The sequence below is a fragment of the Engystomops pustulosus genome, chromosome 6 (genome assembly GCF_040894005.1).
Source record: "Engystomops pustulosus chromosome 6, aEngPut4.maternal, whole genome shotgun sequence".
Taxonomy (NCBI): Eukaryota; Metazoa; Chordata; class Amphibia; order Anura; family Leptodactylidae; genus Engystomops; species Engystomops pustulosus.
The window spans coordinates 152,958,805-152,984,250 of NC_092416.1; the positions used below are offsets into that span (position 1 = coordinate 152,958,805).

General features: G+C 40.1%; 1 protein-coding gene across 5 annotated transcripts; it reads left to right on the forward strand.

Annotated features, from left to right (window-relative positions):
• Positions 1–388: 388 nt before the first annotated feature.
• On the forward strand, positions 389–22,064 carry SLA2 (Src like adaptor 2). 5 transcript variants are annotated; one of them, XM_072111827.1, is made up of 8 exons: positions 389–557; positions 12,230–12,348; positions 15,453–15,552; positions 15,701–15,787; positions 16,837–16,940; positions 19,138–19,287; positions 19,964–20,093; positions 21,155–22,064. In XM_072111827.1, the coding sequence occupies exons 2-8, from the start codon at positions 12,273–12,275 to the stop codon at positions 21,303–21,305; spliced, it is 798 nt and encodes a 265-aa protein (XP_071967928.1). In that variant the 5' UTR covers positions 389–557; positions 12,230–12,272; the 3' UTR covers positions 21,306–22,064. The 5 variants fall into 5 exon arrangements, with proteins under 5 accessions (XP_071967928.1, XP_071967930.1, XP_071967927.1 ...); XM_072111829.1 differs by lacking the exon at positions 389–557 and adding an exon at positions 6,230–6,249; XM_072111826.1 differs by lacking the exon at positions 389–557 and adding an exon at positions 6,256–6,363.
• Positions 22,065–25,446: the final 3,382 nt, after the last annotated feature.

Sequence of the window (25,446 nt, forward strand, 5' to 3'; positions counted from 1 at the left end):
AAGGGGCGCCTTTCTATAGCTTCAGAAAGTTTAGATTGACCCCTGGCTGTAGGGTAAGTATATACTCACACGTTGACCACATCTTTTGTATAAATGTAGAGGGGGTCTTCAGGTAGTGCGTCCTCCATTATGTAGAGGCTTGTGGTCTGGGCGTGAATGACGTGTGATTGAGAAATGTGTTTTCAATGTGTCCTTTGTATTATAGAGACACGAAAACAACAAGTACTTTCCATGACCTACGTTATGTACCTAGTGATACTACAATACAATCCATGACACAAATACGGCGACTTGTACCGTAGTTTTCAGACACTCCTACAATTTCCACACCCAGGTGTCTCCCCTAATAGTTCTAGGAGTAATATCAGCGAGGTGACAAACCTGCGGGGACGTAGCTTGTAATGTCACTAGAAGACACGTCCCCCATGAGATGCTGCTGTGACACTAGACGCTGCTCAGTAATAACCTCGCTGTCAGACTGGAAACTTCCTCCCTCATTGACTCTGACTGGCGTGGACCCAGGACTCACACTCAGGGGATGAAAACATGATAATAACGTGAGTTGTACACTTTATTACTATGAGCTGAATGCCTCAGAAGTTGCAGAGATTCTGATGTTTTATGTAGGATTCACTGTTACATGTGACTATACACCAGATTCAGCTCTGCGATATCTGTCCTCAGTTTCCTGGATTTTTTATATATCTAGTTCTAGTTGAATATATGGGATTATTTGTGAAGAGGGATGAATCTAAACTTTCGGCTGCCTTAGGCTGTGGCGAGCTATGGAACGGTGCCCCTCCACCCCGTTTAAAAGTAATGTATTAGGTTATGTTTTTTAGTAAGTCGGTTCTCCGTACAATTTCCACATTGCCATCATGTGACACTAATTTTAGGTGTCAGGTCCTGCTTAACTGCAGGTGATTGTACCCTTAAGCCCCCCCCCATCTTGCTACAGGTGGTGCTGCCTGAGGAAGGAGGCTCAACTTACCTCATGGATAATGCACCCCTCCATATAGCAATATTTGGGTATGTAAAATCTTGAAGGCTCGAATAAGGCAGAGCCTTTTCTATAACAGAATATGCACAGCGGACATCCCACTGCAAACATGTACAATATGTCTAAGCCCACCTGCAGGGCCGGCATTAGGGAGCGGCAAACAGAGCATTTGTCCAAGGCCCCCTGTCCTAAAGGGGCTCCATGTGTGTGGACTTATGAGGGCAGAGGATGTATTGCTCCTCTAATACCCCTTGGGTGAATGTCCGGATGAAGATACTTATCATCTATCTCCTGTCTATGTATCTATCATCTATCTATCTAGTTATCGATCTCCTATAATTTGTCTATTTCCTGTCTATATATCTGTCTATATAACCATTTATCTATATAGCGTTATGTCTATCTATCTATAGTTTTGTTCAATCCTATCTTTCTCCTATCTTATCTATCTCTTTTCTACTGTATCTATCTCTCATATCTATTTAACATCTATATCTCTATCTATTTATATGCACCTATAATTCTGTCATTTATCTATAAATCTATCATCTTTCATACTTATCTTCTATAATCAATCTCCCTATCATCTGTCTATGCCCTATAACAGTGGTGGCGAACCTATGGCACGGGTGCCAGAGGTGGCACTCGGAGCCCTCTCCTTGGGCACCCAGGCCATCACAAAGGTCTCCATTCAGGACTCAAGACCTGAATCAAGGAGGTGTGGACTGAGCTTGATTATCATTGTAGCCCCTTCTCTGGACCTGCGATTCATCCTGTTAAGGGGACTTTAGAGGGAAACTACAATAATAATACGAGTTTCTCCTTCTTTCTCCTGTATTGGTGTCCTCAGGGCACCAATACGTTTGAAACCTGTTACTTTAAATTGGCATTTGGTCCGTTGTGAAAAACATGTGGCTTTTGCTTGTAGTTTTGGCACTCGGTCCCTAAAAGGTTCGCCATCACTGCCCTATAACATTCTCCTACAGTCTTATACTACACATTTTCTTACCATACTACTGTGTGTAACTACAAAGTGTTATTATTGTGCAGGACTAAAGGGAGCCTCTTACTGGCTGTGACTGGTCATAAAATTGTTTATTTTGGGGCCCCACTTTTAGTTTTGCCCAGGGCCCCACTTTGTCTAAAACCATTTCCGCACACCAAACAACATCAGTCATACGCCAATGGAAATAGAAAAGACTGTTCAGGCCGCACACTGGGATCTGCTCTATCATTTGTGGCGCGGGCAGGCGGCTTAAATGTTAGGCTGAAGAAACCACCTGAAAATGTTGGTGTGTATGTAGTCCCGAAATGGTTTCACACATAGTAAAAAAACTCTACAAGAACAATTGTGTTTCTATATGTTCTTCACCATTTTTAGGTAACAATATGTCGGTCATTTATTGAAGGACACCCACATTTGGGCGACTTCTCTTCCAATTTTTTTTCTCTCATTGATGAGAAAACTGGGCTTGCCTTTGTTGACATTTAATATCCCAATTTCGCTCTGAGAGTCATTGATTCCATACCCCACAAAAATGCATGAAAAGGCTTTGTCTCTTATCATATAATTTTTATAACAATTTTGCAAAAATTTGCACAAATCTACCGTATAAATGCTTATCTAAAAATGTCTCAGATTTTTCTCCATTCAGTGAGTTATTTGGGGGTATTGGGCCACGTTTTTAAGACACGATTTTCATGTTTTTTTCCCATAGACCTGTCTACTACAAATATGTACAAATATATACAGCAGAAGAAGTAACAAAAAACGTAAAATCTGCAGGATACAAAAACTGGTCACATGAATAAGAGGTCTTCTACCCAATAGATAGTCCTCATGCAACCGGTTTGGTTCTCAAAGGTCGTAAGCAAAATAAGCTGTGAACAGAATATTTTGGTTGTAAGCACTAAGAACTGAGCATGGCCAAATCCGACATTTGCATCACTTCTTTTCCCAGGGGAAAGTCATGTCACCACTATATAGGATAGACAGTTGTCTGGTTTGATGGGTTTGGGCACAATTCACCATGATATGGATCATACAAAGGCATCATACATAGGTAATAAGACCCCCAATTAAGCTGGATTTTATAGAATTTTAAAAAATGTGGCATATTGAAGATTATCAAATGTTGGAACAGAATTTTACGAACTATGAAGCTTAGGTTTCTCTAATGTAATGTCACTTCTATTCTGATAATTACAACTTATTCAACTATTATTTGCCATTTTACTGTTTTGTGGTTTTTCTACCCATTTTCTATTGTAAGTAACTAGTCTTGAAGTTCCTTTATCTCTACAGCATCATGATTTATTTCCCCTTAAACGCCTGTTTACAGTATATACTTAGTACATAGTATCTGTAGGATTTATATCCTTTTTAGCATTGTACTTTTTACTGTTGTTTTATGCTTCTGTAGGTCATGTGTGGTATCAGTAAGTACATACAGAACATCTGCCAGCAGCACGTGTGCAAATTCCTAAAAATGGTATCTTTCTAACAAACTGTAGAGTATATAATATGTCTTGGAACAACATCTGTATGTATTATGTAGCCCCAGTAGGTGAGATGGATTATTATACCAGGTGCATAGACGATAATGTACTGGTTCTGTCTGTATAATTGTTACCATGTAGAAGGGTCTTTATGTATGAAACCTTACAGATGACGTGAAGGTAGATTTTAAATTGAAACCCAGAATTGTGTTCTGGGGGTTTTGTTTAATTTTATAGGGAGTTTTCCCATAAAATGAGTCCATTGACATATTCATAGTTATAGTTTATTATGAAGCATTATGAAATCTTCCCTAATTCCAAAAGAAAAAGGTACCAATGTCCCTGAAATGTGAATACAGTGCAATTCTCCCTTTATATATTCAGTACTGTATTAACAAAAAAAATAAAGGAAACTTATCATTAGGACAATGTTTAATGTGTGTTTTTAATTTGAGCCTAATGTATCGCACAATGTTTCATACATTTGCTTAAAGAGTCACATTATCGTATATATGAGCTCGCCGCCAATTTTTTTAGAAAAAGAAGCCTAGCAATGCCAAGGGTTGCATAATGTTTCTATAAGTGAATGTAAAACGCTGCATATTCTTATTTAGCAACTTTTTTATCATACACATGGGACTTGTTATATTTCCCTAATTGTGTTGAGTATAGCTGCATATGTTGGAGCTATCTAAAACAAATCATGTTGTATTCATATTTGTAAAAAAAAAATAAATGTAAATTTTTTACATTTTGGCAGAAGAAAAATTCACTGTACTATATTCTGTTTTGGTTTATGCCAAATAACATTGAGTAGAGTTTGTCAATCTGTGGTTTTACATAAGACAGAAATTTACAGAAATGTAGTAAACAAGAGAATATGCCGCATTCAGAACTGCTACAGATTCTCTCATATACTATTCAGTTTTTTTTTTGTGCAGCCATTTACGGAAGTAGAATTAGGGCTAATTAGGTGTATTTATATGAAATAATATGAAGTTGGTCTTGATACAGACAGATGTATTGGGTTCTTCATGTATCTAGATAACACTTCTAAGATTTTAGGTGAAATAAGTGGTGATTATCTATGCCACGATGTGATGTTTCGTTGTTGTTGCCTCCTGTAAAAGATGCTTTAAAAAGGTGGCAACATCCAAACGTCACATCATGGAATCAATAATCACTGCTTCTTTCACCCTAATTCTTCGGATAGTTCCTTTTGCTGGAATGTATCTATCAATGTATCTTACAATTATCTATCTATCTATCTTACAATTATCTATCTATCTATCTATCTGACTATCTATCTGTCTGTCTATCTTACAATTATATATCTATCTATGTATGTATCTGTTTAAATATCTTACAATTATCTATCTGTCTATCTATCTATCTATCTATCTATCTATCTATCTGTCCATGCAGACACATACATTTTATCTATTGCCAAAAACTCTTTAATAGAGAGCGTGAAACATTGCGCTGTAAAACTTTTAGTAGAATAAACTTAACGTATCTTGGATTTGGAACCGTGCTTTATCGCTGATTTTGTTGCTGCTTGAATGGTAGGGCCGGACCAGCCTTCTAGCCCTGAAGCCTGAGGTTGCTCTAACACCTAAATAAAAAAGTATCTTCCTAATATGTAACCTGCAGCATTCATTCATTGTTTTATCATTTATAATGAAATGCTGGACCATTGTACTAGCGCCAATACCTCATGTGTCCTTTCCACCTCATTCGTCAGACCATGTTATTACTCTGTAATGTCTTCTCTTGTATGTTTACATCCCCCATGATCTGTACAGCGCTATATAAAATTTATCATTATTTTCTAACTTCCTATTGTATATCTATCTATCTATCTATGTAGCTCATATCTATCTATCTATCTATCTATCTATCTATCTATCTATCTATCTAATATATACCTATCTATCTATCTATCTATCTAATATCTATCTATCTATCTATCTATCTATCTAATATCTATCTATCTATCTATCTATCTATCTGTCTCTTATCTATCTATCTTTCTATCTATCTAATATCTATCTATCTATCTATCTATCTATCTATCTATCTATCTATCTATCTATCTATCTATCTATCTATCTATCTCTATCAGTGTTGCTGATGTCATAGAGCTCCCCCTGTAACTCAGGCCTAGGGCTGATAAGCCGCTCATGGCCTACTATCTTGTGGTTTTCCTGATAACAGAGGTTGTATGACTTGAGTGGGGGAGGCTGCAGATTCTGGGTGCCAGGCCGGATTTACCACATCAGCAGCACCGGCATGAGAGAGCTTACTCTTTTGTTAATTTTAGAATAAATTGTTTTTAGCTTCACACGGTCTTCATGAATCTGGTTCCCCCTGCACTGCTTGGGAAGTGGGCACCATTTTATTTGGGTGCACTTTGTTCATGTAGCAGAATTGCGGCACTCGTCACTAATAAATGTGGCGCAAACTCCAACTAAGCAGTAACAGCCTCTTAAGGAGCACATTTTTTCCATCTTGTCGGACACAGAGCCGCCGGCTACACAAAACTTTATAAATGCATGTGCAAGTTTGTATGTTCTGTCCAGTGCAAAGTCAGACAGAAAACTGGCGCTGACACTTTAATAAATGTGGCCCAATTAATTTTTTGTTGATTGTTTCCATTTAAGTGCCACTCACACAGCAGATGACAGTAGAAAAAAACTGCCCGAGCTGCACAGATGGCAGTTAATGTCTTTTTGTGATTTTAGCCGTTGGTTGGTACACAATCCTATTATATGGTTGTGTGTATGAGGCCTTACTATACATTGACTCTACAGGAATCAAAATGTGGTCCCCAAAATATAGGGTCACATTTTAAATGTCAAAAGGTAAACATTAAAGGCGTTTTCCCACGAACTATCTTGTGGATAGGGCCTAACTTGCAGTGCTAAGACCCCCACAGATCGCGTAAACGAGGGGTTGGACCCCTCGCTGCTCCGTCAGACTAATGTAGAAGACTGCCCTGCATGACCTTTCTGCTTTATTAATCTCTATGGAGCTGATGGAAATTGACGAGCACCGCAGACCCCTCGATTTCGCGATATGTGGGGTTCTCAGCACTGAGACGCCTCACTCATCAGCAAGTTAGGCCCTTTACTGTGAATAGGGCCTAACTTTAGTTCGTGGGAAACCCCTTTAATAATACAATTAGATCATCTTTAGACGGGTGCTTATTTTTTGCTTCTGTGGTCAGAATAATCTACAGGGTGTAATAGATTTTCATTTTAATGTCTGTGTAGACGCTGGGGGATGTATATAGTATTTTGGACTGTGGAGGTTTTGTCATTGTTGTCTACCTTGTTCAAGTAAGGAAGCACCTGCACTAGATGTATGGATGTAGGTACCAAGGGCCATATGTCACATTAGGCACATTGCCTAGGACGTCTAGTTAAGGAGGGGCTTCCTCAAAACAGAATTTTTGGTACCATTTATTTATTTTTCCTTCAAACTGAGGTGGCTTAAAATGTTTTTCGGAATGGGGTAAGATCAGAGGGGTGTTATAATAGATACAAAAAGGAGTAGTACTTTATAGAAGTGTGGCCAAAGAGGTTAATGGTCAATTAGAGGGTTCAGGGGTGTCTTAATGTATGGCAGTGGAGTCATAGAGGGGTCACGACATAGAGGACTGGGACCACAAGTGGTAATTTTTCTGAGGTAGAGGGGGCAGTGGGTCGTAGTCTATGTTTATACTTTTTCCTTCATTAAAGGAACACTCCAGTCACATCTGATTCATTAAGTTATACCCTGTGCAGGGTCGGGAGGGAGGAGCAGGACTCTAGGTTCTAGCAAGGTTCTAGGAATACAATGAAAATGAGTCATGTTCCTCTCTCCAGGCCCTTCATTCTTCAGTGGATTCGCTATGACTGGAATGTTCCTTTAACATTGTCAAAATATATCAATATCATTATCATATCAGTGCCTAAGGCAGCGTGAGCTGTAGTTACAGCCCTCTATGTACCGCAGCTCTGATGTCTCATTCAACAATTTGAAGATAGTATCACAACATAGCGACCAAACGCTTGATAGGTTTCAATTGACAAAACAAATGGAGCAGAGTGCCAGTCATGACCGTTCTGCTCCATGCATCTCAATGGAGCTTATGGAAATTGCTGACCTCCGACCTCCGTCAGCTCCATAGAAATGAATGGAACAGAACTGTCATGTGCGGGCGTCTGCTCCATTAGTCTCCGGGAGCAACAAGGGTTCCGACTGAGGTATCTGGGACCCCATCGGACCCCCACCGATCAGCAAGTTAGGCCCTATCCGGTGGATAGGGCCTAACTTGGTTTGTGGGAAAACCCCCAAAGTGTAATTCTCATGGAATTAGAAACAATATTATTGCTTTGTATAACATAGAAGGAACTCTATACATCCACACACAACATGATGACAAATCTATAACGTGTGCACTGCCTCCTTGAGTTATTTCTGTCTAAATATGAATCTCCTCGTCTTGCCTGAGAGATATCTGTGTGAAACCCTTCTTAGTCAGCGTCGCTCTATGAAAGATTTATTTTAATTGTCTGCTAGGAATCCCCTTGAGCAGTAATAATAGTAGTAGTAGTCATCGTGTATTTCTCAGCAAACTCAATGGGACTCATGTTTCCCCTTCTGTTATACTGACAAAATCCTGAAAGGATGAAAAATTTATTAGAGATATGTGCTGGAAAATACATGTAAAATGTATAGGGATGTATGGGGGATCCATTGTGCTTTATGTACTACAAGTCAACATATGGGACAGGCAAAGAAATATCCTAGTAATTGGTAGATTATGGTGATGTTAAGAAAATGTATTCCCTAAAAAGTTTTTTACTTATTACAAATAGTCACGTTAATTTTTCAGAAGTCTCTGAGGTAAAACTGTTCTAGTTGCCCATGGAAGCCAATCAGAGCTCAGCTTTCATTTTATAAATGTGGGAAAATGGACACTGAGCTCTGAGTGAGCAACTGGTTCAATTCTAAGACACTTCTGAATAATCTCCCCCTTGTAGTTTTTCAAATCTGTTTTTATTTCAGAAGAAATCTTTTCATTATTTCTTTTGTAGTTGTTTTTGGGCAGCCATTTTGCCTTAGCTGCTCTTAAGAGCATATAGAGGTATGCTATACAGCAGCTACGTTACCCATAATCACATAAGTCTGGATTTGTTCATTGTGGTCTATGGGAGAGTTTTTGTCTTTTGCTATGACCTGTTGCACAGGTAGGGGGAAAACCTATAAACATCATCCACATGTTTTTTCTTTCAAACGTGAATACAGCAGGTGATAATACTAAACTTTGTTATATATTTCAATACACAGCATTTTTCAGTGATGACAAGGGCATGTCATGCTCAATATAAATCATGTTTTGGTTAGTCCTCAAATCATATTTACAATCCTATCATTTATATAACCTGGCTCCCTGCCAGAATTCTGCTCTGAGCCCTGGGGTGGCACTTCAAATCTGAATGGTCATCTCCTCAATCGCATTCCTCCTCCCTATAGCGTCTCTCCTCACTCCTGTTCAAACCAAATCCTCTCCTCCTCTCTCCCCTTGCATATGGCCATTTGGATTTGAAGTGCCTCCCAGGACTCAGAACAGGATTCTGGCAGGGAACCCGGTAATATAAACTAAAAGATTGTAGAGAAGTTAAACGATTTAAAGACTAACCAAAACAAGATTTATATTGCCCTTTTGGAACCTGTCATCACTGAAAAATGTTGTGATGACAGGTTCCCTTTAAGTAAAGCAGTTTCTCTGTGCCTTATTTCTGCTTCTTTTTCATGTAGTGAGCAATGGATCTGAAAGACTTCTGAGGTCTCTCAACTTCAGACAAATAAGGGGGCTAAAAATTAACTCTTTCCATACCTATAGAAAATTTCCTCCTATGATTTAGCTCTGTAAAACACTTGATCAGGCTTCTTAATTTCTCAGTGGATACAGGACAGAAAGCTGATATACGCGAACTGCTTAAATAAGGAACAAAGGTGGACGAAAAAGGAGGACAAATTAATTTATTTAATAAAGTATATTACAAAGTTTACTATTATCATCTGCGCTATTCATGTATGCAAATTTTGTTTTTAGTTTAGTTTCCACAAGCAAAAAATTGTGGTACAATTGTAAAATCATTGAAGTAAAAAGGTCACTAAACTGGGAATGAATAAAAAAGTATGGAGATCATAAAAAAAGATCATAAAAAAGAGAAAAAAGTGAATACAAATTGTTTGCATTTGATACTTCATGACTAAAATCCTGCAACTACATAAAATATAAAATAAATCCTTGCATACGTGTTGACAGTGTACATACATACGGTATATCAGTCTGACCCATGAATAAAGCCACTTAGTTTTTTTCCTATGGTGTTCAACATTAACCACTGGTGGGAGGCAAAATCTATTTATATCTAAGTTCTAAGAATTTTAACTGATGTTACAACTGTTCTTTAAACCCTACAATATACGGATGTAGCAGAGCTAAGATTTTCATATAATTTGAGGTGTGGGGGCTGTATTAATATAAAATAATCCTTGATAACCCTCTCATTTATACACATCATTTTAATGTGTAGGTATGTGTAGATCACCTGATCTACAACCTGGGGCAATAAAAGCACATCCATGTACATTGGATGGTTGGCCAATAACACCAAGATCATTGGGTTCAGCAGGCCATATATATAGCCATGTCAACTGTATAGGCAACGTTCTATCTACCTGTGTCATAACTACCAACATTTCAGTTAGTAAATTGGGCAGTTTATACCCCAGCTACTTTAGGGTAGAGCTTGCACAAACTCCGCCTACTTGGTGGGTAAAATTTGTCCAGGGCAAGCTGAATTAGCTGGGATTGGTTCATAATATTATCAGGTATTCAACGCTATTGCAGACCTCTCTACATGGCCCTCTGTATTGTGATGTGCATCTTAAGGATTCCTTTTTTTCAGTTCTGCAGTCATTTCTCTGATCTTGTGACAGGTTTAGCTTTTCTGTATATATTTTCAGCTTATCGCCTGGTTCTCCCATCTCACATGAAGAGGGCAGCACAGTGGCTCAGTGATTAGCATTACAGCCTTGCAGCACTGGGGACTTGGGTTCAAGTCCCAGGGTCAACATCTGCAAAGAGTTTGTATGTTCTCTCCGTGTTTGTGTGGGTTTCCTCCGGGTCCTCTGGTTTCCTCCCACACTCCAAAACATACTGGTAGGTTGATTAGATTGTGAGCCTCATTGGGGACAGGAACTGATGTGGCAAGCTCTGTGCAGCGCTACGTAATCTGTGTGTGCTATATAAATAAAGGAATTATTATTAGTGCAATGTATTATCGGTAATGTGGAATCGTACACCTGGAACATTGCATGAATAATATTCCACCATGCAGGACAGATAGACATTCATGTATCAGCGATGTTTAAGTGATGATTATGTTCTTTCACTTCTGTCTGCATAATGTTATCGAGCTGGAAATCTAACAGCGGTTTCCAAAAAGTTCACGGTCTTTGATCAGTAACAGAAATTGTGAGAGTTAGGTCCTATGTATGTACTACGTGAAATCTTATACTATCCCACTATAAAGTGTGTAGTAATTGTTTTGTATAGTTTAGTATAGTATCATGTCTTGTTAGTGACTTTACATAGAGATGCAACTTGACTATTTTTATTGTGGCCCAAAGAAATTACAGATTTAACCTGCAACATCAATACAGTATATGAAAAACACACATGAACTGTACTATGTATACTGACTACTATACAGTATATAAAACATAAAATATTTTATTAAATTTTTGTCTTCTACTGGGGCCAACACCTGCAGATACACCAGAGCCCAGTTGGTTTGTGGATATGTATTTATTATCAGATGATAATTATATTACAGCTGCATCTTGAGGATTTCTATAGCACTATAGATTAGCCTACTGTAATGCTTCAAGCCAATGACTTGTCTTGAACACCATTGTCCAACCCCTTTAAAGGAAACCTACCACTTGAAGTGGCAGGTTTCAGATGGAAATACTGAGCACCAGCTCAGGGTGAGCTGGTGCCGGAGCTTATTTTTGTTAGTGTTTTAAACCGCGGTATTGCGGTTTAAAACACTTTTTAAACTGTATAGCTGGCGCAGGGAGCTACGCGCTCAGCGCTGACCGTGCGCACGGCTACATAGGAAGTGAATGAGAGCCGCGCGCATGGTAAGCGCCGAGCACGTACCTCCCTGCGCCAGCTATAAAGCTTAAAAAGTGTTTTAAACCGCAATACAGCGGTTTAAAACACTAACAAAAATAAGCTCCGGCACCAGCTCACCCTGAGCTGGTGCTCAGTATTTCCATCTGAAACCTGCCACTTCAAGTGGTAGGTTTCCTTTAAGACCTCCCTGTAAATATTGTTGATAAAAGTACAAGGAGCTGCACAAGCCCCTGGATCCTTAGCGGTAGCCACCTTTTCTTTCCTTTTCCTATGCATGATGATGCGTCGTATGACATCCATAACATTGGGCATGGTCTGTAATAAGGGGGCATACTTCTGCAAACAGAAAAATCTAATGTGAGTTTTGATTCTCGCCCCACAACATTTTTTTTCTTGCGGGAGATTTGAGAATATTGATATGATGCATACGTTATTTCATTGATGTTGTATTTATGTTTATGTCATTGTACATCACAATTAACAAATAATTTTAAACTTCTCACTCATTTTCCTCTTACCTCGGACAGGTATTTACTACTGAAAGAAGTTCACTACTAAATCCACAGAGGAATGGGAAGCTTGCCCAGCAAAAGGGGATATGCCACGATAGAAAACGCTATGTCTGTCAATCAAATCAGCTCTGCTGGTAAGTATCAGACATACGGATCCTAAAAATGTCACAGTTTTTCAGCAATTTTGTTCTAATATTTGATTTTGGGATTACTATACTGTAAGGCTGGGTCCACATGTCATTTTTGGTATATGCTCAGCGTATAAGCATCTGACACATACACCGAGCGTACCCATTAACATACTCTTTATTTTTATTGTCTGACAGTTCTAAGTGCAAAGTGTGAAATTAATTGTTAGAATTTTCTCCAAAACTGTAGAATATACATTACTGAGTGTGTGCCACTTCTAGGCGCCCTACGTGTGTGGGCTGTGCCAAGTGCCAGGCTGATCTGTGCTCAGTATTCATATTTTCCATCGCTCATAGTGTAATGAAATATGCAAATAACCAAGAACAAGGCAACAATTGTTATATCCACTTAGATAACTAGATGAGATTAACCCTGGAAATAGAAGTCTGCTGCTATGGGGATCAGCGTAGGAGCTGTAGACACAACGATAGGAAAGTCTAAATGAAAACTATTTTTATTGTTGTTTCATTTACCTTTTAATATGGCTATGTCTTGACATTTGCAAATATGTGTAAGACAAGATAAGCAGCTTTAAAGACAACATTGTTTCGGGCTATTTTGAGAGATGTTCTATATGGAGCTATATGAGGTTTCCTGGTGGCAGAATCAGATCTTGTCTTTTTAGACTTTATAAATCTTATAGAAGAAGACAAGATCCTGCCTTATGTATAATCTATGAATACAGCAGCAACTTGGACCAAAGGAGTCCTTGCTAATAAATATCAACTTATTGAAGTTCTCCTAGTCATCAGCATGTTCACACTACTTTATTTTTAGTATTTTTAATTTTAGTATTTTGCTTCATCCAATTGTTTCCAGTTTGCCGATGCTGGAATCCATGGGGTAATCCAGGATTTGTTATACTGATCACCAATACCCTTTAAATTTCCATGTTGCCATAAAAAGGTCTCAGCCTTAGGCTGAATTCACACAGATGTATGGGGGACATATATATGGCCGACGTATATACGGCATATATAAGCCCCACCCTATAGCTGGCAATGGGCGCACTACGCCGTACGGGATTCCCCCTTTGGAAACAAACAGAACGATGCCTACTTTGTGATGCTCACCCTTTTCTTTTTAAAGTTAAAGTTTTTGACAAAAATCTTTCTCACCAGAGATGAAGTGGGCAGAGACAAATGTCTTTCTGTCTATGCAATCAGGTTGAGGCCAGTTAGATTTCCCACAGATCCCATAAGTATTTATGAGTAAATAAGTAATTTAGCATTACATTTATTTAGTTTCCCACAAGTAAATCCACTGAACACTGCACAGTACAGGATGTAAATGGTGACCAGCCTGGCAGCTCCCATCACATGAAGGAGAAGGGATCAATGAAAAACTGGTAGAAATTATTACTACATGAAGTCTATACCCTGTGCAATGTGAGCACAAAGGGTTATTAGCTTATTTGCACAAAGCTGATACTAGAAATAACAAGGTGAGGAAGGGGAGCAGTGAGAAGAGCAGAGACAAACAGAGAAAGTTCTGTAGAAACACAGACTGGGATGGAGGGACTGATAGGGAACAGGGGAGATCTTGTATCTCACTATTTTGTGCAGGAGACATCTACATTCACAGATCCAACAAACTGACTGATAAACATCAAATAAACAATTCTATGGACTCCAGGGCTCATCAGCACATGGAGAAAAGGCAGCCATTGCAGCTTTGAGGTAATCTAACGGGGATAGCAAAGAAACTACAGGATATAGGTAACATAGGCAAAGTTGTTTTACATCCTAAGAGCTATTGATTTGTGAAAAAAAACCCTTTACAGTTACTCTTTTTTATGGCAGAAGGAACATCAAGAAATTAATGTTGAGAAAGATTGGGTAGTCCCCGAATTTTCGCACATGAATGGCCTTAAAGTTGTGGTGCCTGGTACCAATTTTTGGTAGGTACCAATAAAGTGGAACACCTCCTACTCAACAAGCTGTGTCCCATCCCATGATCATTGTACATCCCATGGTGCATGGACTACTGTTTGTCAGTAAAGTTGTCCAGATTTTTTTTATAGGTTAAAACTACTGTTTGTCATCTAACAATCTATACATTGTCTACAATGCATTCACCGAACTACATGCTGCCATCAGGGCCAGGTAGTGTCTACCATGGGTGCTTGGCTAGTATGGAAATTGTGGGGCTCACCAAATCTAAGTTTTTATAAAGGTTAAGCCTTGACTGGCTATATTCAGTACCAGCTTTTTTTCGATAACAATTGACTGTCCCTTTCAGTTCTGCAGTTTAAGGACTTTTGGAGTACCTTTAAAGGTCCTAAAAGGGTTCTTGCATATAAATGTATATAGGGTTGGCACATAAGCATGAGGATTTTAAGGCTTTAAAATATCTATAGGGCCCCCTAGAAAGCTTGGGCCACAGGTTTCTGCCCAAACTGTCTATATTATTATAATCTGCTGCTGGCTTCACCACCAATACCTATATCATATAGGGGCTCATTTACTAAGAATCCGCACTATTGCAACGATTTCCGATGTGCGCCGCATTTGGAAGGGGATTTTGGCGCACGCGATCAGATTTTGGCGCAAACTTTAATGAGACAGAATTGGTGGGGGGCGGCCCTCGGACAACGCACGGGATTTAACATTCAAAATTGTGTCGCAAGCCATGCACTTACATGCACCGGGAAGAAGATGGTGAACTTCGGCGGACCTGAGCGGGCAAGAGACACATGCAGGAAATTGGACGCATGATCTTAGTGAATCGCGGCAGCTCCGATTTCTCGTCGGACAATGCATCTCGGGGATCGCGACGGGACAGGTAAGTAAATGTGCCCCATAGAGTTTTATTTTTGCCTTCCACTAGCAGACACTTCAGAAGATCCTTCGATGTTTAGTTCCCAAAATTGGCTAAAACTCTATATTTAGAAAGCTGAACTGAGTTTGTAAGTAAGGAACTGCAAATGTTATTTTAGTGTTGACTCTCCCGGTTCTCATGATTTATATGAGATCTTCTTACCGAGCTACATGCTCCAATATACTACTTTTTCTATAGTTTTTTATAAACATGGCTTTCTGTTTTTCAGCAGTGGACAAATGTGTGTTTGTGGCTTTGCACAATTTTCCAGCCGGTGGTCAAGGTGATATCAGCATCCGACTCGGGGAGCAGCTGAGCCTTGTTTCTGAGTAAGTGACCTCAAACAGGCTTGTTTTTTCCTGCAAGCTGAGCAGAATACAAATATATGTGTATGTTACCATTGTCCCATCAAACTTTCAGCTAATACAGATAAGATTTGGAAAATATAGGTGACCAGTGATTGATAATGTGTTTCAGGGATGGTGATTGGTGGAAAGTAAAGTCAGTTATTACAGGACGAGAGTGCTACATGCCCAGAAGCTATGTTGCCCAGGTGTATAACAGGTAATTGCATTTACATAAATCTACATAGTAACAATTTATTTTGGAAAATTGATACAATGGGGGTCATTTACTAAGGGCCCGATTGGCGTTTTCCCGACGTGTTACCCGAATATTTCCGATTTGCGACGATTCTCCCTGAATTGCCCCGGGATTTTGGCGCACGCGATCGGATTGTGGCGCATCGGCGCTGGCATGCACGCGACGGAAATTCAGAAAAATCGCTGCATTTAAAACAAAAAATCTGTCGCGGAGCTTGCACTTAACTTCACTCAGCCCGAGCCGGTGAACTCCAGCGCGTTCCGATGCTTTTCAGCGCAGCAGCGCCACCTGGTGGACGGCGGAGGAACTACCTTAATGAATCCCGCCCGGACCCGAATCCAGCGCAGAGAACGCGCCGCTGGAACGCGAATGGACCGGGTAAGTAAATCTGCCCCAATGCGTTCAGAACCAAACAGGTCAAAGAGAAAAAAAAATCTTTGACATAAGGTGATAGACACAAAAATTGGAAAACTAAATGGAGGGAAACCCATTCCGTGAGATGATACAGAATTTTTCGGAGTAAAGATTGTGCAGCATTTATGCAGCATTCATCCCCGGACTTATACAGCAGCATTATATACTGTATATATTTACTAGTGCATTACAGTGATTTTATCAATACCTACAGTACCTTCCTAAGAGGCCATAAAGGAACTGCCCAGTCAAAATCCACGGTGGCTCAGTGCTTAGCACTACAGCCTTGCAGCACTTGGGTCCTGGGTACAAGTCCCATCCCGGTCAACATCAGCAAAGAGTTTGTATGTTCTCTCCGTGTTTGTGTGAGTTTCCTCCGAGTCCTCCGGTTTCCTCCCACACTCCAAAACATACCGGTCGGTTGCTTTGATTGTGAGCCCCATGGGGACAGGGACCAGTTTGGCAAACTCTGCGTAATTTTAAATAATATTTGTATTAGTTTAACAAAGAACTTCGCCTTTATGAATAAACCATGCATCATATAACCTATTACGGATCTGATAGTTCCTAACCTCAGGTTCCTTATTATATTACAGGTGGTTGCATAAAGGTACAAACCGGGAGAAAGCAGAACAGTTACTTCTGATGCACGGCAACCAAAGTGGTTCCTTCTTGATTCGACAAAGTGAAACCAGAAGAGGTACAGTCTGAATAATAATCAAGGCTCTCAGGAAAAACAAAACAAATGCACAACACTTAAAAATAATTTTAAAAAAAGATAAAAAAACTGATACATTAATCTTTAGCTAAAGGCTTTAATCTAAAGTTCATATACTCATTGGGTAAGCATGAAATGCTATAATAGATACCCTATAAAAGTGAGGAATAAACTGCACAATAAGACTTTTCAGGGTTTGTTCATAGTATGCTACCATGGAGACACATAGATTCTGCATCCACACTGTAGAATATTTTTATTTATTTTCGGCTGTTTTGACAGCTCTTGAGTTCATGACACAAATTAAAATTGAACTGCCCTACAGTAATAGGATTTACATGATTCACTGTCCTATAAGTTATCCCTTTACAAATGTAATAGTGCAGAGGACAGAAACTCTGTGGATAGGGGATGGGGATGTATATTAAAAAAAAGTCAACAATCTCCCCAATTATTATAATCTGTTGGCAGCATACATAGAAATACACTATGATTTCCAAAATTATTTTATTATTTCTGTCTATTATTATGGAGTTTTGGAGAATTTCCCATTTTAATCCGTATGTTAATGAGCCGGGGCACTGCTATTCCTGCCTGGGCCACTCCCCTCTCCATCAGATAAGCAGGTGATTTGTCTTGTCGGAAGCATAGGGCGACACTGTAAGAAGTAGGAGTGATTTAGGTGGGAAGAGCAGGACCACGGGTGCTGAGGACACCAGAGGTGCACAAACTGCCTCATTAGTATATAGATTACATATTGGAAACAGTTTAATGGACAAAAATAATAAAGGTGTGTTGGAAATCACAGAGCATTTCAGATTATAACACTGGTGGTGATGGTAGCCTCCATATAAAGATTAACTACGCTCCTATAATGGATATGCCCATGGAAACCAATCAGAGCTCAGCTTTCATTTTATAAAAAGATGTGAAAGCTGAGCTCTGATTGGTTCCCATGAACAACTGTAACAGTTCTGCTCTCAGACATTTCTGAATCTCAGACACCCCTATGAATTAGATATGTGCAATAGGGTCTGTTTAAGGGGGTCACACTTTTTAGTGAGCATTGTTATGTGCCCTCAGGAAGTCCTCACACCTGCCAAACAGTATGTGGTGTGAGTTGTGGAAATGATGCATTGAAGACTTTAGTAACAGGAAACCATATAGCCTGGTGTTCATACGCAGGTGCAGATCACTGTTTGTTCAGCCACAGTCATATATATATATTGGTCTATAGTATTGGGAATAAGCATCTTACTAAATCTAGAGGCTGGATATGTTGGTATGGTGTCGTAGAGTGTGTATCACAATTGTGTGATATGATGGTTGGAGTAATATAGTTGTATGGTGTTAAGTTGGTATAAACGGACATGGCACAGGGTTTACCCAGATTAAAGGGGCCATCCAGAGATTAAAAAACATGGCTTCTTTCTTCCCAAAAAAAAACAGCGCCTCACCTGGTTATGGTTTGTGCCGATATTGCAGTTCAGCTGTGAATGATCATAACTGCAATACCACGCACTACCCATGGTCAGGAGAGGAGCTGTTTTCGGAAGAGAGAAACCATATTTTTCAACCTTTGGACAACCCCTTTAAATCAGTGTGAAGATAATGGGGCACATTTACTTACCCGGTCCTGTCGCAATCCCCTATCTGGACGGTTGGACGAAGATGAAGTCTGGTGCGATTCACCAAGATCGTGCGTCCGAGATCCTGCATGTGTCGCTTCCCCTCGGAGGTCACCTTCTTCTTCCTGGTGCATGTGAGTGCATTGTCTTGCGACACAATTTAAGATGTTAAATCCCACACATTGTCCGAATCCGTCGGATTGTCCGACGGCCCGCCCCCCAATTGTGTCGCGTGAAAGGTGGCACCGATGCGCCAAAATCCGATCGCGTGCGCCAAAAAAACTTGGGAAACCCCACGGAAATGCGTTCCGCGGACCCTTAGTAAATGTGCCCCATAGTATGGTGAGTATTTTAGTACATGAATGAACTCTGAATAGCATGAATTAGAAGTTTTAAACTACTAGGACTCTAAGTAATTCTATCTAAAAATTGATGTGTATTGTTATTAGATTCCATATTTTGTTCCTACATCTAATATAACTGGTAAAGTGCCTCTTAGATCTGCCTAATTGTGCTGACACCTACTTACGCAAACTATCCCTTTATTACAGGGTGTTACAGTTTATCAGTCCGGAAATCTCACCAAACTACACGAGATTCTATCAAGCATTATCGCATACATCAGCTGGAAAACGGCTGGTTTTATATTTCTCCTCGTCTCACCTTTTCCACGCTCCACGATATGGTGGAATATTACTCTGGTAAGGTTTTGTTTGAAGAAAGAGAAAATTATAGGGCTGTATGAATTATTGAAAAAAAGAGCGCCTCCCTTACACATTGGTTGTATTCGGCATTGCAACTGATCTCTCCAGGTGAAGAGCTAAAATCTAATAAGAGGGGCTCTGTTTCTTAGGGAAGAAAAGCAAATCTTATTTCTATTCTCATGCCGTTTGATAACTAATTTAATACAAAATACAGGCAGTCCCCGGGTTACATACAAGATAGGGTCTGTAGGTTTGTTCTTAAGTTGAATTTGTATGTAAGTCGGAACTGTATATTTTATCATTGTAATCCCAGCCAGAACTTTTTTGGTCTCTGTGCCAATTGGATTTTAAAAATGTTGGGTTGTCATAGGAACCAGGAATAACAATAAAGCTTAATTACATACACCTGTGATAACTGTTATAGCTGATTATTGTAGCCTAGGACTAAAGTACAAGAAATTACCAATTTCCAGAGGTCCGTTTGTAACTAGGGGTCGTATGTAAGTCGAGTGTTCTTAAGTAGGGGACCGCCTGTATATGATATTAATGTACATATCTGGCTATTTATACACATGATGATGAGGTAGATGGTTATGTTAGGTTTCTGGGATGGTAAAACACATCTTGATCCCTATGTCTTTCTATTTACTTTCTTGTTGTTTTGCTCTTATAGAAATGGCAGATGGAATTTGCTGCGTCTTAAAGGAGCCGTGCGTGCTACAAAGTTTCTTCCCTCCTGCTCCAGTGACATCAGAGCCCGTCGTTGTCAGGAAACCAACAATGAACTGGAGAGATCTAGATAGGTAAAAATCCAATCTCTAATAACCACATCCTTCTGTCCAACAATGAAGATTTATGTTTATTCTATTATAACAGTCTTAGTTACGGTATGTGTCAAATTATTATTACAGACAGACAAATATTCATATAGGGATGAGGGGACCCGGAGCAGAATAGGGGGCCAATTTCTATACCATAACTATAATAAGGAGACCTACCTAAGGAGACCTGACTTGCACACAACCCCTAGTTACAGATGGCCCTCTCTGGCCAATGTGACCTCTAATGAAGCTTTCTATATGCTTTCATTTAGTCCCAGGCTGCAGTGATCAGTTGTAAATAATCCTTGTTCCCATTAAAGAACCAGGATTAACAATAAATCTTAATTACAGGCACCTCTGTTAACTGTTATAGCTGTTTATTGTAGCCTAGGACTAAAGTACAGTAAATTACCAAAATCCAGAGGTCCGTTTGTAACTAGGGGTCGTATGTAAGTCAGGTGTTCTTAAGTAGGAGACCGCCTGTATATGTATAGTAAATAATTAATGTTCTGAGCACTACTTGTATGTGAGGCTACTGTGTTTTGGACCCAATAATATGTTATAAAGGATCTATCAAAAGCTCATCAATATTTATAGCATGGAAATGCTCATGTAAAGGGGTTGGCCACTCTTTGACTTGCCCGTGTGCCTTTACTGTCTTGTGGATAATCTTTGAATGTTCATCAAGTGATAAAGTCTTGTTACTTACTTTTGCACTGTGTGAAGACCCTCCATGCATCTATCTTTACATCTCTGAGCTCTGATGAATAGAAGGATCAGGAGACTTATGACTCACTCTGCTCCCCTCTTCCAGTCTAATAGACAGAAGCCTTGTGTATATGCAGAGGACAGAGTGGTGAGAACAGGGAAAGACACAGGTGCAAATACATACAGAGACATGTCTAATAGAAGATATTTATTGAAAAGTGGCCAACCCCTTTAAGTATAGGGAAGACAACCCCTATCGTTGAGGCTCACAAACTTAGTAACAGACACATTCTGACCTGTATTCATCGTCCTATGCTTTTTCTTTTACTCCCCAGATCTGCCTTATTTAGTGACAACACCAACTTAAATGAAGAAGATTGTCCGGTGAGTCTGGGTCTCAGAGAGGCGGTCAGTTCTTACATGTTTATGACAGAAGAGATGGACTCGATGACGGCTCTGGAGAGAGAGCGCCTGTGGAAGTCATGAGCCGTGCGCCCAGCTCTGCTACATCACCTCACTCATCGGGAAATGGACTTCAGTGAATCAGCAAGTGATCAGTAAGACATTGCAGGTCAATGCTTCATGGCCGCTGCTCGAAGGACCCTACTATATTTATTGCAGCTGTGCTGCTCTTTTCGTCTTTTCGTTTTCTGTGCGCTATGAATAGCTTTAAAAAAAAAAAGAAAAGTCTTTTGGATGGAGCAACATACGACAAACATCAAGTTCAATAAGAAAGGATATAACCCGGGCCGTGGTGAAGTGCACTCAAGAACAGAATGAAGAGTGAAGCTTCTTCTATATACTTCCACTTGGTTATGAATAAAAGACCAGGAAACACTAATATGTGGTGATCACTGATTCTCAAAGACTTTTAGGCTAGAGACACATGACCGTGATTGGTCAGTGAATCAGGGACTGTGCTCTGGGTGGACAGACCGTCCAATATGCATCATTGTGCTCCCTGGGACTCCTTGTATCATATATCTCTATGATACTTGCAGTTCCACCTCCAGCACAGCATCTGGTGCCTTCCATAATTCACTGACCGACCACCGTCTCAGACCAGTCTTGCAAGTATCTGTGTAACTTCTCTGCAACTTACCATCGCACGACTACGTTAGGGACATGTTACACGCGACTTGCACTGTAGTTCGTGACAGGTGACTTTACAAAGTGTTGTACAATCACATAAAGTTGTTGCAATGTATCCCCATTAAAAATGTATTACATTCGATGCGACATTAAGATATTGCGTATGGAGTGAAGCTTCATTTAATAAATCTCTCTGGGAATTTTCTTAAATAATCGCAAGAAGAATAAAGTAATCAAAGCAACACATAAGTAATAGATCTGGCTTTACACGGTGTTGCACTAGCAGTGGTTCTATGTTTAAGATTTGAGATTTCTGAGTGGTGGGAAAAGGCCTTTATGATTTATTTACTCCAAAAATTCACCAAAAAGACCCATTGCGATTTATTTGCAAATTTTTATGTCAAAAAGTCAAGAAAATCCTATGATAAATAATCTCTAGTTTGTCCAAGTCATACTGCAGCCTATGAACATCCTCCATAGACTGTATTACACTACACGGCTTGGTGTCATCTGAAAAAATAGACACAGCGTTATTAATTCCATCCTCTATATCAGTGGTGGCAAACTTATGGCATGGCTGCCAGAAGTGACACTCAGAGCCCTCTCTGTGGGCACCCAGGCCATCATCCTAACACAGAGTTTGCCAAACACAATCTCTTCCTTCAGTTAGTCCAGGATGTGCCACGCCAAGTTCTTTTAGAAAGTGTCACATCCTTGGCTCCCTAGGACTATTTGAGGGGGGAGAAGGTGTGGACAGAGCTGGATTATCATTGAAGCTTGGGTGTCAGGTTTGCTAGGGAGAATGCTGGGACTTCTGGTTCTTCTGCTGGTGCCAGCAGCGTTCTCCGACCCCCGGCACGATCTCACGCTGTCTAGGAGTTGTGTTCGGAACTGCTGGGACTTGTGGTACCTCTCCATGGTGCCTGGTTGTTCTGCACCATGAGGGGTTCATTCTCAGTAGTTGTCCAGCTCCTATCAGGTTCTGGAGGTGGAGTTCTGGCTGCATAAATTGCAGCTTCACTAGTCACCTGTGCCAGTGTTTGAAATCCCTTCTTCACTCGCTCGCTGCATTAGGTTGACTTACTCTGTATCTGTATCTGTATCTGTATTGTTGTGACCTCTAGTTCTGCTAGTTTCTGACATTGACTCTTTGCCTACTGATTTGGCTCTTGACGTACCCTCTCGTTGTGACTCCGACTAGTTTACCATTGTTTTGTGTTTTATGTTTGTCAGTCTGTTTGTGTTTCCCTTCCCACACTTATCAGTGTATTTCGAGTCTTCAAGTAGTCGCCCCACGGGTTAGCGTGGGGGGGGCTATAGGAAGGGACAGAGGTTGGGGCAAGCTCAGGGCACACTATCCCCTGTCTTCTGTGTTACCCAACCCTAACATTGGGCTTCTTACTCTCCGATTCTCCCTGTTCAGGGAACCTGGATGGAAGCTACTACCGGTATGTTAATCTTAATTTCTCTACATTCTTTCTAGTGTATTGGTGTCTTCAAGACATTGATACCTTTGAAAGCTGTGACAGGACAGAAGTTAAAAATAAGTTACTGCTTAAGTCACCATGTTGGCACTTTACAATAAATAAGTGGGTGTTGGTTCCAGTCTGGGCACTCGGCCTCTAAAAGGTTCCCCATCACTGCTCTATATCATTAATAAACAAATGTAATAATATTGGGTCAAGCACAGAACCCTGGGTAGGAATTGTTCACCCAAACTCTCTGGATATGATCCTTAAACCAGTTTTAAATCCAACTGCAAGCATTTCCTGCCAAACCAGTAGATCTTATTTTACCCATCAGGCGTCTATGAGGGACAGTGTCAAATGCCTTTGTAAAGTCCAAGAACACAATTTCCACAGCAGCTCCTCTGTTCGGGCATCTGCTCACCTCTTCATAAAAGCAGATCAGGTTAGTCTGACAACTTCTATCCTTAGTAAACCCATGGTGGTGAAACATCCCCCTCTGGGGTATTATGAAAAGGCGCAAAAGTTGAAAAATGTGATTCTTAAAAAAAAATCCTCCTACAACTTCATCAGTGGAACATTTAAAACCTCTAAAAAAGAAGTTTGACCCAAAGACGGAAACCAGGCTGGTCCTTCACGGGAAAGTGTCATAGGGAAAAAGCATTTTCATACAAGAGGAGGTACTGAGGAAAAACGTTTGTGGAAAAAAGATTCCGTATAACTTATTAAACTATCTATATTAAGAGGTCAAGGAGGTATTACTAACAGTGATTGAAATCCTTTCCTCTTTGAATATGAGATTGAAGTCATCCCCCTTGGTTTTCTTAACATAGAAAGATCAGAGATTTAATTGAATATGAGATAAATTGCATCTTTTGACATTAAGGCATAACTGTAAAGCTATAGTTATTTTATCAAATTATTATATGTGATTCCCCATTTAAAAACAAACAGAACGAGGCCTACTTTGTGCAGCTCGTCCTTTTCTTTCCAAAGTTATGGCATTTTCTGTTCTGCAAGTGTTTGACCAAAATCTTTCTCACCAACTAATGTCTGTCTATGCCCTCAAGCTGAGGCCAGTTAGCTTGCCCACGGATCCCATGATGCCTTGTGTTCTCTCTCAAAGTAATATAGTATTAAATCCATTAAGTTTTTCAAAAGTAAATCCACTGAACACTGCACAGAGTACATACAGGATGTATATGGTGACTAGCCTGGCAGCTTCCATCATATGGAGGAGGAGGGAACATGTAATAAGTGGTAGAAATCATAAGTAAACCAGTTGCATGCAGTGTATAGCCTGTGCTGTGTGAGCACTAAAGGTCAATGGCTTCTCTGCACAGCACTGATATTGCCGATAACAAGGTGGCAGAGGGGAGCAGCATGAGGTGCAAAGAAAGACAGAGAAAGTTCTGCAGAATCACAGACTGGGATGAAGGGACTGATAGGGTATAGGGGAGATGTTGTACCCCACTATTCTGTGCAGGAGACATCTGTTACCACTGTTCTGTACATATCCAGCCCTGCTACATACACAGAGAGAGCTCTGTCACATTACATCCTCCTCTGTGAGCAGAGAGCATGAAACTGACAGATAAACAAACTATGGACTCCAGGTAGTGATGGGAAGTCCGGCTCTTCTTAGTGAGCTGGATCATTAGGCTCCGATCACTATGAATAGCCGGGTCTTGTCAGTAGAGGGAGAGGAAGCAGCTACTGCAGCATTGAGGCAATCTGAGGGCTATAGCAAGGAAACTGCTGAATGTAGGTAACAAAGATAATAGGTTTTTTACTTCCCAAGAGTTATCAATTTGAGAAAAAAAAACCTTTACAGTTACTCTTTAAAGGAAATCTACCATCAAAATCAAGCATTGTTAAACCAGGGACACTTACTTATAGATTCAAGCACTGTGACACTGTTACATTGTACAGGAGAACCTCCCCCCTCCCACTGTGTGCTGAAACTTCCTGTGCTGCAGCAAGATTACAACAGGCAGAGGCAGGGGGAACTGCTGAGAGAGCAGGTAAGGGGGTGAGACAATGTAACAGGCTGGATTTAGAAGGATGGA

Coding starts and splice junctions, on each gene's coding strand:
- SLA2 (XM_072111827.1), top strand. CDS start 12,273: ATGGGAAGCTTGCCCAGCAAAAGGGGATATGCCACGATAGAAAACGCT. Junction 15,553..15,700: donor CAGCTGAGCCTTGTTTCTGA/GTAAGTGACCTC, acceptor AATGTGTTTCAG/GGATGGTGATTGGTGGAAAG. Junction 15,788..16,836: donor GTTGCCCAGGTGTATAACAG/GTAATTGCATTT, acceptor ATTATATTACAG/GTGGTTGCATAAAGGTACAA.